Source organism: Salvelinus fontinalis, chromosome 7 (assembly GCF_029448725.1).
Source record: "Salvelinus fontinalis isolate EN_2023a chromosome 7, ASM2944872v1, whole genome shotgun sequence".
Lineage (NCBI taxonomy): Eukaryota > Metazoa > Chordata > Actinopteri > Salmoniformes > Salmonidae > Salvelinus > Salvelinus fontinalis.
Genome location: NC_074671.1, coordinates 59,141,190 through 59,156,020, shown reverse-complemented (window position 1 = coordinate 59,156,020; position 14,831 = coordinate 59,141,190). Strand labels below are relative to the sequence as shown.

Sequence of the window (14,831 nt, the reverse complement as noted above, 5' to 3'; positions counted from 1 at the left end):
CACACACACACACACACACACACACACACACACACACACACACACACACACATACACACATATACACACACATACACATACACACACAACGACACTCACACACATACACACACAAATACAGACACTCACACACATACACACACACATACACACAGACATGCACGTACACACACACATACACACACACACATTCATACACACACAAACACACACACAATGAGGCGATTGCATTATTGGTATAGAAAAAGCATAGGGGCCGTCAGCAATTCTGTCAGACCAGGCTGTTGAGAAATCACTATTGACAGCGTTATCACCAGTGGATGGAATTTACACCAATCATTTTTTATCAGTATGACAGGTGAGTTCAGATTAAATTAGAATTGAGAAACTGAATCAATGATCTCTATATTTCGCTCAGCCTGCTTATCAATTTACTATGATTTTAGATGTGTTTGTCAGGCGGCCCTGTATCATAAAACAGGCCGAATGGCATTAGTCACACATCTAAATTAACTCTTATTGATTGATGTGATTTTTCATCAGCCAAATTAAATGCTGCATTGAGGGAGACATAGTGGTAAGGTCTGAGACATGGTGCTTTAAGGCCTATAAGCACTGTTTACTCTACAGTGAACTGCTTTTGAGGCCCTGATTGTGAGCCATAAGGAATAGGATGAAGTCACTTGACACTAAATCCTATCCACTACACTGTCAAACACGTTCAAAATCTTAGACACTAAATTCAATCCACCACACTGTCAAACATATTCAAAACCTTAGATACTAAATCCAATCCACTACACTGTTAAACACATGCAAAACCTTGGACACTAAATCCAATCCACTACACTGTCAAACACATTCAATAACTCTAATCATTGTCTTCCACCTTGTTCCATAACTATCTATTACTGCATTTGTCCGGCTCTCAGTTTCTGAGCACCCAGCCGCCTCCAAACAGAAAATAACCCTTAAACCTATCTAAGACTAGTGCCCCTTGACTCCATACTGCCCTCCACCATCACCAAAATTAAAACTAAACTGACTCCAGACCTGTAGCTGTACACAAAGGCCCCTTTCCGTCTTAAGTTCATGTAGCAGAACCATCCCGGCTTCGTTTCACGAGACAGGCCAGCGTCTTGCCCGGCCAGTTAAAAATGCATTTAATCACTATATAAGCATGATGTTGTGGGCCGGGGCCTGCCGGCGGGCTGGGCAGGAGGAGACGAGTTATGCCGCGTGTGTCCTCTAGTCCGGTTTTTAATCACCGCCCGTACTTTGGACGGCCAATAAAAACGGCCCGTTTCGGTCAGACACACATCATCTTCTGTTTCTTCTTGCAAATTAAAATGTAGCCTGGGTGACATCACCATCAGGCGCTGATTACTTTGTGTGCGCCCCAAATTGCACCCTATTCCCTATATAATGCATTACCAGATCCCTAAAAAGTAGTGCACTATATAGGTAATAGGGAGCCATTTGGAACATAAGCCTTTACCTCTCCTTCATTAACTTAATTATTTGACTATCAGTAAAACCCGCCTGAGTAATTCATATTTGAAAGCCCCAGGGTTGTAAATTAAAGGGGCTCTGCTGGTTTAATATGCAGTGTTGGATTCTCTTCCTTTCTCTTTGCCATCTTGCCATCTGTTATCTGTGACAACAAGGTGGCTGAAATAGACAGGAAACAAGGGAAGGACGTGTGATACAGAAAAAAAGTGTGTCCATTTGAGAGATTTCCATTAAGTTAGATTGGAAGTAGAAATTTGGCCAATATGTCTATTTTAGCTGGATTTATAGTTGGACCTCTCTACCCTATTGTTACCATCACTCTGTGGTTTCAGAACACTCACAAGGTCATCATGAAGGCTCCACACACTAATAACTTTCTTAAAGAAATGCTCAGCTTTGTCTGCTCAATGTGTTTGTGTAACTCCCTCTCAATGCTTTCCACTAAACCCACTTTTAAAATACTTTAGATTACTTATAGATATTCTAAATGTTCTCCACAAATCAATCCCTCATTTTCACGAGTTAACTTTGCATAAATCCTACATTTCTCAAGTTATTTGAACAATTTTCATTTCTGTTTTTTTATTTCACTCAGTTGACATCAACACAGACCAGTTTCAGATAAACACATTCACTTTTTCCCTGCCATTTACCTGTCAATTCAAATAAATTAGATACATTTAAATGTGGTTAAATAACAACAATAAACAAACAAACAACAATAACAACAGAAATCTGAATTTACATGACAACAATGTTCAATTGCACACACAAGACAGAGTATATGAGACATCACAGAAAGTCTGTAAATCCAAGATGTCTGACATTCATGGGGGCACATTCACAACATCACGCAACATTCTGCAACACTTTGCAACACTTTCCCCTTCGTTTTCAGCTAATGCAAACTGCTCAGGGTTTGTTCACTCCTGCCAGTGTAAGTTGCTGTTTGCAACAGTCCAACGGTTCTGAACGTAACTTGGTTGCATCACATCCTTTAGCACTACTGGTGGGAGGAGCCACATCTGTCAGTCAGCCTGTCGGGGGGCGGAGTTTAGCTGAGATGGATGACACGTAATAGAGGTCAGTGGTGTTCACTGCTTCACTGCTGCTGCAGTACTTCTCAGTCCAATTGGATGAAAAACACAGGAGTCTTACAGTCGGTGAATGTCCTGTGTAAAAACATTTTTGGGGGGTTGCATGCCATGAAAAAATACAGCAGAGAGAGACAGAGTTCAGTGTCTTATTCAGCCTTAATTGATGTGATGATGAATATAAAATGCTTTATATTCCCTCATCCTTAGAGATGCGAGTCCAACCTAAAGAACACCTATACCTTAAACCAGGGGTACCCAAACTTTTTCACTCGGGGCCCCCTTCCAGCATTGGGGAACATCCCACACTCCCCCCGCGTGTGCTCCATGTCTATTTCTATGGGCACGAGCACTGTTAATGACACAAACTGTTCACACCCTTCTTGTTGGTGCAGAGAATTTTGCAGGTTTAAAGCTTATTTCCTGCAATTCTGTACATTTTGCCATGCCTAATGTGTATTCATGTGATATTTGACTGACAAAAAAATTACTCCAACATCTATGAGCTGAAAAAACAAATAAAAAAAACATTAGCTGACATGGCCTAGTGGATCTGGACATTTCTAACAAGTTATAAATAGCTCTCTAAGGTGTGTAATGACTGACATGACAAGAGGAACTGATTATGCAATACCTAATATAGAAATGACACCTTGTGCATTCTACTATTACAACTTTCAAGAATAAGTTTAAAGCTGGATTGAGTTCCTTTAAAACATTTTTTTTGGGGGGGGGGGGGGGGGGGTGACCCACAGTTTGGAAACCACTGCCTTAAACAACTCTGTCAGGGTCACAGAAACATTACATTGCGTTAAGCATTATGTACACAAAAAACACTGTCATAGGCTTTTGAAATGGCACATCCATTTGTTTCTCTTTTTACACTATAGAGCCCCACTTTCCCAGAGCCAGTGTCAAGCAGCAGTGTCTCTGGCGTTTTCCTTTCTGGGTGTGTCTTTGTCTTTTCACAACCCTGCGCCTATCTTCCTATCCCCCCCTGTCACCCCCACTAAGTCGTCCTCAGAAAAGGGACTGTGGGGGTTGTAACCAAGCTCCGCTGTGAGCTTCAGAAAGTCTGTTGAACGCTGCAACCCCACGGCGCCACCCATGGTAACAGCAAACTCGTGTGGCGCCTCCTCCTCTTCCTCTTCCTCCTCTTCCTCCTCTGCTTCTTCTAGGTCTAGCTCTCCCTCGTCATCCTGAGTGGAAGCTCGTCTATTCTCAGCTGGTTTGCCATTGGTCGGTTTTCCCCCGGTGCGTAGTCGCTCCGCCTCAGACTGGGCAGATGCAGATGCCTGCTCCTTGGCCTTGCGGCTGCGCTTCCACTTCATCCTCCGGTTCTGGAACCAGATCTTCACCTGTGGAGAGACAGAACGCAGGACGGTCAGCCACACACTAACTCAGGAGTAGAGGTCTCTCACCTGCAGTCTCTATCTCTCTGTGCCCAAAATCAGTTTAGTACATTTGGGCTGCCATTTTCTGTCCACTAAACCGGGCTGAAATGTCCAAAACATCCGTTACTCACTTGCAGAAAGATTTATCTGAAGAAGTCATTCCAAAACGAGCTGAATATGTTCGAACACAGAGGAGTTGATCTTTTAAATCAACATGTCAACTGCTTCGTTAGGGGTGGTATTTGGGACTAGATGAGGCAGGTGAAACAAGAGAGCTGTAATATATTAGCTAAATAAGGAACTAGCGGTCTGATTGCTACTGTCTGACATCACATTACTCTCCAGTGACTAACAGAGCATGCCATAGCAGACAGTCTACCTCAAGGACAAACACACCAGGGATCATTTGTACAGGTTCTTCCCAGAGGAACATAGGATAAGAGGACAGCGCTGGAATAGCCTGCCAGCTGGAAATCCACACACATACACATATATACACGCTCACACAGACACACACAGAATGACACCTTTTCTCCCTCACCTGTGTTTCGGTCAGCATGAGAGAGGTGGCCACCTCAAAACGTTTGGGTCTGGACAGGTACTTGTTGAGTTTAAATTGGTTCTCCAGCTCAAGTAGCTGCTGACTGGTGAAAGCCGTCCGGGGCCTACGACACTTCCCCAGGAGTCCTGCCTGGGGTGCTGAGATGGGGAGAGGGAGGGAAAGAGAGAGAGAGACCTTAGTACAGTACAATATTCTTCATTGTGGATCATTTTTAGTGAACAACTGGGTAAAAAGTTACAATGACTCTGGCCTAATGAATAGCTTAATTCTCCCCAACTATGTTCTTCCCAAATGTAATGAGGTGTGTAGGCTACTAAGCCTGTGTTCTGGTAAATTCAAGCTATTGGACAATGCATGTGAGTAGATTTAATCTCAGACTGTTTCAATGGTCTTATTTCTGCAATACCAAGGACATAGGAAGTCCAATATAATGTTGAGGGAGGAACACACACACACATGCCCGCACTCTCTCGCCATCATTAACTATAATAGCTTTACTCCAGTTTATTGTTGACGAGAGGACACGGCAGAAGCTGGGCGCGAGGGCCATAAAAAGCGCGAGCACCATTAACTTAATGAAAATTCGATGAAGCTTTAGTGATTTTATTGGTGAACTAGCAGAATGTTTTAGGTGTTTGTTAATAGTTTCCTCCTCAGTACAAAGACAATGTTCATCGAGTTGACGTTTATAGCGAAATGAAAAGGCCAAAAATAAAAACATGATATTACAGTTAGCAGTAAATCGATCCAAGACTTTTCATGAGACTACACTTAAACAATATTTAGGCCTATACCTCTACATGATATTTAAATAGCCTATATTTTTCAGACGTTGTGTATTAATGACTGAACAAAGAACAAAACCGTTCTACCATCGAGATTGAATGTGCCCTATTATTTGTTCAGAAAGTATTGCCCTAAAGGTGGATTAAAATAAGCATGATATAATACACATGGAAATATTACAATTCTATGATAACACATTGTATGTAGCCCTATTGTGCTTGCTCTTATATTGAAATAAAAATGGTTTGAAACAGATCTTGTCTGATTGGTAAAAATGTTAGCAATAGTTAGAAATAATATGAATACAATTAGTAACACAATATTATTATAATAAATATATAATAACACGTATTGTTAACCAATAACCTACGTATTAGATGTATTCATTATTTACAAATTGAAATGTATGATTATTGTTATTATTGTTGTTGTTGGTGTTATTCTTCAGATTATTATAATTTTTAATTTTTTTGTAAAATGTGTTATGAGAGATGTTATAATATATTGAGTTTTGTTATCAATACTGGTATCAAATAGGTTTAAGTTTTGCACACCTAGCTAAAGTTAATTGCAACATTTAGCCTAATCTTAGAACATATATTTGATTATGTTTACAACATTTGCCGTGTGTGTGTGTGTGTGTGTGTGTGTGTGTGTGTGTGTGTGTGTGTACCTGTATTTGCTTTTTCTCACCTTTGGATTACATGCAATGAGGAACAATAAGTGATTTTACGACACCTCTAGGCGTTCAGGTTCAATGCTTTGGAAGTGGTTGTTAAGTGATCAAACGATCCCTTCCCTACCAATAAACCTCCGGTATCTGGGCGTAAGTTAATTTCTGCTTGATACCCGCCACACCTATTTGAAAAACATGATTGATTACAGCAATTAGGCTTAGCTTTGCGTCTGTTTAGCTATATTAATTATATTGCCTATGTGTTCTGAGCAAGCACAAGAACACATCACCAACAGACACACCAACAGACAGTTCAACTCCATTTAGATCCCTGATTTTAAAAGAAACCCCGTGGGCCTAGCGCATAATGCCTCTCTTTTAAAGATGTTTCGTTTGTTGATATATTTGTGACAAGAGTATATATAGCCTATTGAGTGTGCTGCCTAGCCCACGGGTGTACTATACTTACAACTGTAGTCTGGAAGACGTGGTATCATCATTCCAGCCCGGATCCAGTGCTCCAGGGGGAGAGACCCTGCCATGGCAGCCGCCTTCAGGTGGTCTGGGTACGACTGGATAAGGTGTGTGAAACCGGAGTAGGCAAAGGCAGGGTGCTGTCCACCCAAAGCCGACATTGGGTACATAGGGGCAGGGTACATTTGGGGTAGTGAGGCGAGTCCTGTGTGAGGGAGGTTCAGTAGTCCCGGTTTGGGGATTATCCCGGTTTGAAGATGGATGGGCGTCCTGCGCGGGGACGGGGTGTCCGCTCGCCGACAGGACACGGGGCTGCCCGCAGGGCTGTCACTGCTCAGACCTGGGGAGAGGTCTCTGTTCGCCCGGTGAATCTCGTCGGCCAGCAGAGCATCGATTCGAAAATTATTCGATTTCTCCATACCGACTCTCATCAGGAAAACTGCCGCGAGCTGCTCAAAGGTCAGACCTGCCAATGTACACTTGTTCTGTGCGTCAGAGCGCATACAGCTCCAACTCCAATCTTCTGTTTTAAATGTTTCCGTTTTTTATACAAGTCACTCTGAGGATGCCAGTGCAACCCTCTCGTAACCAAAATAAGTCAGAGCAATGATAAATACAATTGAGACAAGGTACTTTTAGTATGCGTTTCGATAGCAAGCTCCTTAGCTTAGCTCACCCCCTCGCTATCACCTACCTGTAACAGTTTTGGTACAATATTCTCTGAAGAACCCTGAAGAGCTTAAATTATTAGGAAATAAAATTATACAACAAAATATTAAAGTGCAATGCTTTCCGAGTGTCCATTTGGTTTCTGTTGTCCTCTATCCGCACATTCACATCACATGTGATGACTAACAGCCAGGTCTTGGTGTTTAATAGCAACTTAACCAACTAAAGCAAGTGTTTCACTCCTTCAGCCGCCGTCTCCCCCACCCCTGTGGCTGTCTGAGCTGTGATTGGCTAATGCAGGTACTCGAGGGGTGAGTTTAGTCGACCGTTTTCTAATGAACTAATTACTCTCTCATTTCCACGCGACTCAAGAAACCTCTGAACGCGCCTCACACGTCTCCTGCGTGAGAAATGTCCAACCTCTTTCCCTCTGTCTGTCAGCAACACTTTCTGCTGTGTTTAATTGTGACGTGAGACTGTGAGAGCTGGTAGCAATATTAGCCTTTTCTACTGTTGCGTTATGAACGCGCCTGAATTAGATAACAAGATACAAGTGGTCTAGGCTATAATATAACAAGTACTGTAGTTATAGTTATTACATAGCTATTAGTACAAATTGATACAATATTTATAATAATGATGATGATTATTTAAACATAAGTTACCACATTGTGATTATAATAATAACAATGATGATGAAAATAATAAAAGTATGTTACAGATTTGTAGTTTTTGCACATTTGGATCTCAAGCCATATTTTGGACATCTATTTATAGCCTAAATCAAATAAATCCTGCTATCATTATCTGTTCTGCGTGTCTATTCAGAGGAAATATTGGCAAGTGATTTATATTTTAATTAGCACAATATTAACGATTTGCTTATTTTAAAACCCATGGGTTTCTCCAGGTTGAAATACTAATGTAATTCATCTTTATGAGCTAGAATTATACATCAACCGTAAAAGAGTGCATTAATAAAGTTGATTTAGCATAGAATAGCTAGGTCACACTCCAGGTGTCTTTTCTTCCATGTCCAAGACTCATTTCAATTCATCTACGTAATTAGGCCTATTTACATAGGCCCACAGCATATCGGTAATAATGTAAAAACATAATAAATTAAGGTAATCAGAAAAACATCATGATTTAAATAATAATTGGTCAGTTATTAGTCTGCCATATTCCTAGTTAGGCTTTACAACTCGTTCTAAATCAGCACGGTTAGTTTTAGACGTGTGTCATAAGATGTTAAGATATTTGCAGCAATAAGAAGCAGATTAACAATTGCTTTGCTCTCTATATGTTTGCATGTGGTGCACCAACACGGCATCCTTCCTCCCGGCTCCGGTCAGTGAACTATGGGGAATCTCCCGGTTGTCTCCCACCTTTAACAACCGCAATCTGCAGCATCTGACTGACCCCCGAAGAGGAATGCGCGCAGGTGTGTGAACGAAAGCAGACATAGTCCTACTGTAGGTGGTCCTCACCTCAGGTCATGTGAACATTGTTGGGCCCTAAGCACTTCAAAAAATAACAAATATCCGGTTTCTAACAGGTCAAGCAGGTGACGCAGAATACGTCGTCGTCATGGCATTAACTCCTGAGATACTATTGTAATTACTACCCCCAGACCAAATCTACCACGAGTCCAATAATCACTAGCAACTGTTATAGGTCCTAAGTGATAGTTATTTTGACATTTTTATGAAATCAACATATAAAGCCCACTTGCTCATAGTTGTATCACAATGGCCAATAGGTTACTGAACATGATACACTATTTGATCAACTCATATGTATTTATCCATGATGCTCCACTCAGCAACAATCTTTGAAAAACATAGTTTAAAGTATAGGCCTAAAAATGTCATGGTAACCTATACACAACACATCTTCGATTTGCTTTTGAATAAACATGAATGAATAATAAAATGAAATTAATTTCATATTCGTTATTTAACAATAACGTCATATTTTCAAACTCTTTTCGAAAGCAGTAATATTTGCTAAATACTTTTTTTACTATTATCCTAAGCCTGTGCATTTATTCTTGCAATAATTTTTTTAAACAAACGGGTAGATTTGAATAAAACCAGACTTTAGTTATGTTGTGAAAACAGGCATACATTATTTTGATTCGATCATTTACTTACAAATTATCGGAACAATGTTATCCAGGAATATTTAAAGGATACAAAACATCATCCACAAATCACTTTTTGTGATTTATTTAGCCTAATTGTGAAAATGTTGACAATAGAAAATAAATCCTAGAGGGATTTTTGTATTTTTATAATAACTGTCAAAGACTTATAATGAATATTCCAATATTATAAAATATTAGTATAAGTACTCAGATGTAGGCAATAGCACTTATGCACAGTTGAAGCACAGTTGAATAATCAAATAGTGAATGAGCCCCACGAATTGGAAGAGTAGTGGACTAGGCCCATAAAATCCAAGGGGCACGCGGCCTAATCCGAAAGGCTCTAAATTATATCTCAAGAAATTGAAATCAGGCCTAGGAAGATGCATAAAACGCTTAAATGGTCACCTCTCCCCGCTTGTAGACCGTCGCTCACAGCGAGGTGGTGTATGTGGTTATTGTTGTTGCGTCTGACCCCTAGAAGATTGAAGCAGTGACACGCGGGGGGCGGCCGCCCTCCTCCCTCACCAACCCCTCCACCCCCTCTCTGCTCCCTATCACCCAGAATACCGCCTGTCGCCAGGTCTGATATAGAGCTAATTTGCTCCAGGGAAATCAGCCGCCGCCGCGCGAGTGCTTTCTGCCTACTCCTCCCAACCTCTTCCCCTCGCGCCTCGTTTCTTTGCTTTTATGTTTTAAAAGTAATTTAAATAGCCAGGCCGCGGGTAAATCCGTCATCCGCACCCCGTGTCTGAGGTGCACAAATTAAATTGAATCAATGATCGAAATGGCACCGCTGCCCCCGATGTCAGGTCCCTAGGTTTGAACACTTAGCAACGCGCCGCTTCTACCGTGGCAAGCACCCTACCGCGCACCCACCACTCATCCACCTTCAAACAACACAGGAGAACAAACATTCACATCATCACCGCCCGTCCTTCAGTAGAAAAACCCATCCTGCTGCTGTTGCATCCGATGGAATTCTGTCTCAGCCGCTGCCGTTGACTCACTGGGCCGAATCCTATCCTGACATCTGTGGGTGTAAAATGACATTTACACGGAATTAAGAGTTATGCACACAATCTCAAATTAAGATTTTCTCTGTGTTTGTTTTGTGTCAACATTGTCAGCAGGTATAAAGGCCCTAGAAACTGTATAGGACTATTTCAGTTCATTTAGCCTGCCCTCTTGGTTTGATGTATCTCCTAACAGCACAGGGGTGTCTGAATAATTTTTAATAAGAAGCCCAGAGTGTCCTGCTGGCCATGTAGGGCTAGATGGACTCACAAACACACCCTGGCATGCCTGCTCACAAAGACAGGAGTACTTGCCCTTGTCTTGAACACACCACACACGTAACGGACATGCATATGTAACAGTATAACTTTAGACCGTCCCCTCGCCCCGACCCGGGCGCAAACCAGGGACCCTCTGCACACATCAACAACAGTCGCCCACGAAGCGTCGTTACCCATCGCCCCACAAAGCCGCGGCCCTTGCAGAGCAAGGGGAAACCCTACTTCAAGTCTCAGAGCAAGTGACGTAACCGATTGAAACGCTTTTAGCGCGTACCCGCTAACTAGCTAGCCATTTCACATCCGTTACACTTACACGCACACGCGCGCTCGCACACACACACGCACGCATGCACGCACGCACACACACACACAGAAACACACACACACACCCTGCAAGTCCCCACAGGCAGGTGGTTGAGTCGTTCTGAGAGAGCGGCCCGCATTGCACTACAAAGTCAAAGTTGATCAGTTAATTAATTAGATCTCTGGCCTTAAACGTTAGTGCCGGCGGAGTTTAGGAAACATTAAAGAGCTTATCGTCATTACAGGCATATTTTTCAATCATTACCACGGCTCTGGGCTGTGATCTACATGACAGGAGCCTTAAAGGTTGGGGTTGGTTCTCATGCCATGTGTTCCCTGTGTGATCTAGACCTGGGTTCAATTAGTATTCAAAATCATTTATAATACATTATCTCCGCTTCATTAAGCTTACCTGGTGCAATGGAACCAATAGAATAGTCCCAAAAGTGCACATCTGCATCACCTGGCACTCCAGGCGCAGTAAAACAAACGTTTAAAGTATTTGAAAAGATTTTAAGTAGTGTTTGAACGCAGGTCTGCAGTGATCTGCTGTCCCAGTCAGTCAGCAGTTTATTGACTCTCTCTGGGTTACTGGTCCTCAGGGTTTGTTCAACCTGCTGATAAGGACCTGCATGTCTGATCTCGCAGAGGTGCATTCAAGAGCAGAATCAGTCAAAAAAAGTAAATCTCACACACACACACACACACACACACACACACACACACACACACACACACACACACACACACACACACACACACACACACACACACACACACACACACACACACACACACACACACACACACACACATAAAAAAAACTCTCTCCATTCCAGAGAGTGGGCTGGTGTGTGTGAGGTCAAACACAGACCCAGAGTTTCTCCGTTTGTCTAATAGGAGGGCGGGTCCACAGGGAGGAGTGATTCTATTTGACCAGAGTTTGGCCAGACTGCAGGGGACACAACCTCCCATATCTCAATCTGTATGCACAGGGCAGGATTCTGACCTGGCTCCATTAGGTAGCTCACTCTGATAGTTCCTCCAACCTGCACTGCAGAGAAATCAGAAATCATATTGCCCCTGTGCTGCCACCCTCACTTTAGGTGCTTATTTCTATAAAACAGTTGCTTATTTCTATAAAACAGTCGCTTATTTCTGTAAAACAGTTGCTTATTTCTATAAAACAGTCGCTTATTTCTATAAAACAGTCACTTATTTCTATAAAACAGTCACTTATTTCTATAAAACAGTTGCTTATTTCTATAAAACAGTCACTTATTTCTATAAAACAGTTGCTTATTTCTATATAACAGTTGCTTATTTCTATAAAACAGTTGCTTATTTCTATAAAACTGTTGCTTATTTCTATAAAACAGTCGCTTATTTCTACGAAACAACATGTGCATTGCCTCCTCCAGAATATTTATCCTCCTGAACTTGAGACTCTGTGATAACATTCTGGATACAGGACATGTTGCTTCACACACACAGTTTTTGGTAACTCTGAGAGGAATCACTGCCAAGAGCAGGTCAGACACAATGCTAAACACTACACATAATTTGATCTCCCTGTTTATGAAGGACATTTCCAGGAAATGCAAACTTGAAGTGTATTCAAGGTTTAAAAAGGCTTCTAAAGTTTGTAATTTCCATTTTAAAATGTCAGACTTGATATTGTCACGACTTCCGCCGAAGTCGGGTCCTCTCCTTGTTCGGGTCTTCTAGCCATCATCGATCCACTTTTCATTTTCCATGTGTTTTGTCTTGTTTTTCCTCACACCTGGTTTCAATTCCCTCAATCATTTGTTGTGTATTTAACCCTTTGTTCCTCCCATATCTTTGTGTGGGATTGTTTATTGTAAGTGCTTGTGCATGTGTTGATTGGGGCACGACGGGCTTTTGAACCCAAATGTCTTGTTATTTTTATGCCGTGGGTTTTGCTATTAAACTGCTCTGGCTATTACCAAGTTCTGCTCTCCTGCGTCTGACTTCCCTGCCACCGGTTACGCACCCCTTACAGATATGCCCTAACTAAAAAATGTATCAACCCCTACAAAAAATGTCTATAAATTATAATCCAAAGAATAATTATATTTTCATGCTGTGAGAAAATGCTCAAATTAAGATCCTACATATGTATTGGCAAACTATGTGTAAAACTATAATACTACTGTACGATAGCTTTAATACAACTGTCCCCCTGATACCTTTGGTACCAACATAGAGCAGATGTACGTCTATGGTTGTCTGGCCAACATGACGACTGTCTCTAAGTCTGATCCTTCATTTCAGGTTTCCTTTCCTTGAATCCTCTGATGTTTTCAATAGGAAGTAAGTGAAGGGCGTGAGGAGAGGACACAAGGATTCAAGGAAACACAATTGACATTCCGCCAAAGATCCACAGACAAGTTACACCACCTGGACACTGTGTGAGCTCCCAACTCTTCATGTACTCACGTCTCAGCCGGGCAACCCTGGTTCTGATAAATGGTTTGGGTTCAACAATGGGCTTTTTATGAAGTGAAAATCAGCTCTCCATCTCTTTCCTAATTAGACTAATTCCCACACTGTTAGAGCTGCTCGATAAATCACCCTGCTCTCCGCCAGACCTTGAGACCCTAATTAATGTCGTCTCATTAAGGAGATAACGGTAATTTATTAGGTTTTTTCTCTTCCCGCTCTCTCTCTCTCCCTTTTTTCTTCTGTAATTTATTAACTAATATTGAGCTTTGCTTTATGACATGCACACTGGACATGGGAATGTCTCTGTCTATCTATCTCTGTCTCCTTCTCTTCTCTCTCTTAGTTAGAGGTGTTGGTGGGTCTTCAGCAGGTGTGTATCAGCATTTTTTGATCTGTGACCTCACAAACACTAAACGAGGACAGGCGATATGGCCTGATTCCCTGCTGTGTCATCACAAAGCATGAGCTAATTAGGAGATTGTTTGCTTGTTACTAAATTGGACAAAAACAGGTTGCCTTAACTGGATTTAAATGAACTGACCAAATAAGATAGATGAATCTCAACGAGAAAAAAAACATTAGTGGGCCGACTGGAAAACTTGTCGCATCAGCAATTTTTTGTACAAGCTCATCAAATTAAGGTTATTATCACCACGGTAGCTACATCACATAGTTTCAAATCAGCAGTGAAACCAAGGTTGAATATCCAATAAGCTCTCACAGTCTCACGTCAGAATTAGACGCTCATCCGTGTTTCTCAAAAGTCAAATTTCGATGTGGTTCCAAACATCAAATTAAAAAAAAAAAATAAGGTTATGGTTAAATTTAGGCATTAACTGATTTAGGATTAGGCATTAACTCAGAATGGTTAATGTAAGGGTTAAGGTTTGATATAGGCTTATAACAAAAATATAAGAAACAAACAGTTTTTTTTTCAAACTTGCCAACTTTGGAATCAGAGACAGATGCTTACGCTCATCCTCGCCCACAACACCCTCGCAAAACCAAAACCTACTGCGCTTACTGTTGCCCCCTAGTGGCCCGTTTTCACGTCATCTCCCGACATCCTCAGACATAGACGGACGTTGAATACTGACTTGTATAATGGTGATCTGTTTGGAATATCTCATAATGGGTACTATACATAGCCTAAAGAATAATCTCATAGTAAAATGGTGAACGCAGGACTGAGTACCCAATCATATAAGACTTGAGGGAGGGAACTGGTTGATAACATTTTCCCACAATCGTTACATAGCTGTTTCTTTATCATATCGATTCAGAGAAAGCATATGTTTGCCCCAGACAAACAAACAGTTAAAAAGTTCAGATTCCTTCTCAAAAACGGTCTAATCTACGCCTTGATTGGGACACACTGCTCTATCCTCTTCCTCTCTCTGTTCCACACCTCCTTCTCTCTCCCACACTACCTCCCTCTCTCCCACACT

At 41.6% G+C, this 14,831-nt stretch overlaps 1 protein-coding gene across 2 annotated transcripts; it reads right to left on the bottom strand.

Annotated features, from left to right (window-relative positions):
* Positions 1-3,339: 3,339 nt before the first annotated feature.
* Positions 3,340-14,805, bottom strand: LOC129859900 (motor neuron and pancreas homeobox protein 1-like). Of its 2 annotated transcripts, XM_055930123.1 has the most exons (4): positions 11,330-14,805; positions 6,494-10,349; positions 4,542-4,699; positions 3,340-3,964 (listed from the first exon to the last, which is right to left on the bottom strand). In XM_055930123.1, the coding sequence occupies exons 2-4, from the start codon at positions 6,999-7,001 to the stop codon at positions 3,572-3,574; spliced, it is 1,059 nt and encodes a 352-aa protein (XP_055786098.1). In that variant the 5' UTR covers positions 7,002-10,349; positions 11,330-14,805; the 3' UTR covers positions 3,340-3,571. The 2 variants fall into 2 exon arrangements, with proteins under 2 accessions (XP_055786098.1, XP_055786097.1); XM_055930122.1 differs by having other exon boundaries at positions 6,494-14,805.
* Positions 14,806-14,831: the final 26 nt, after the last annotated feature.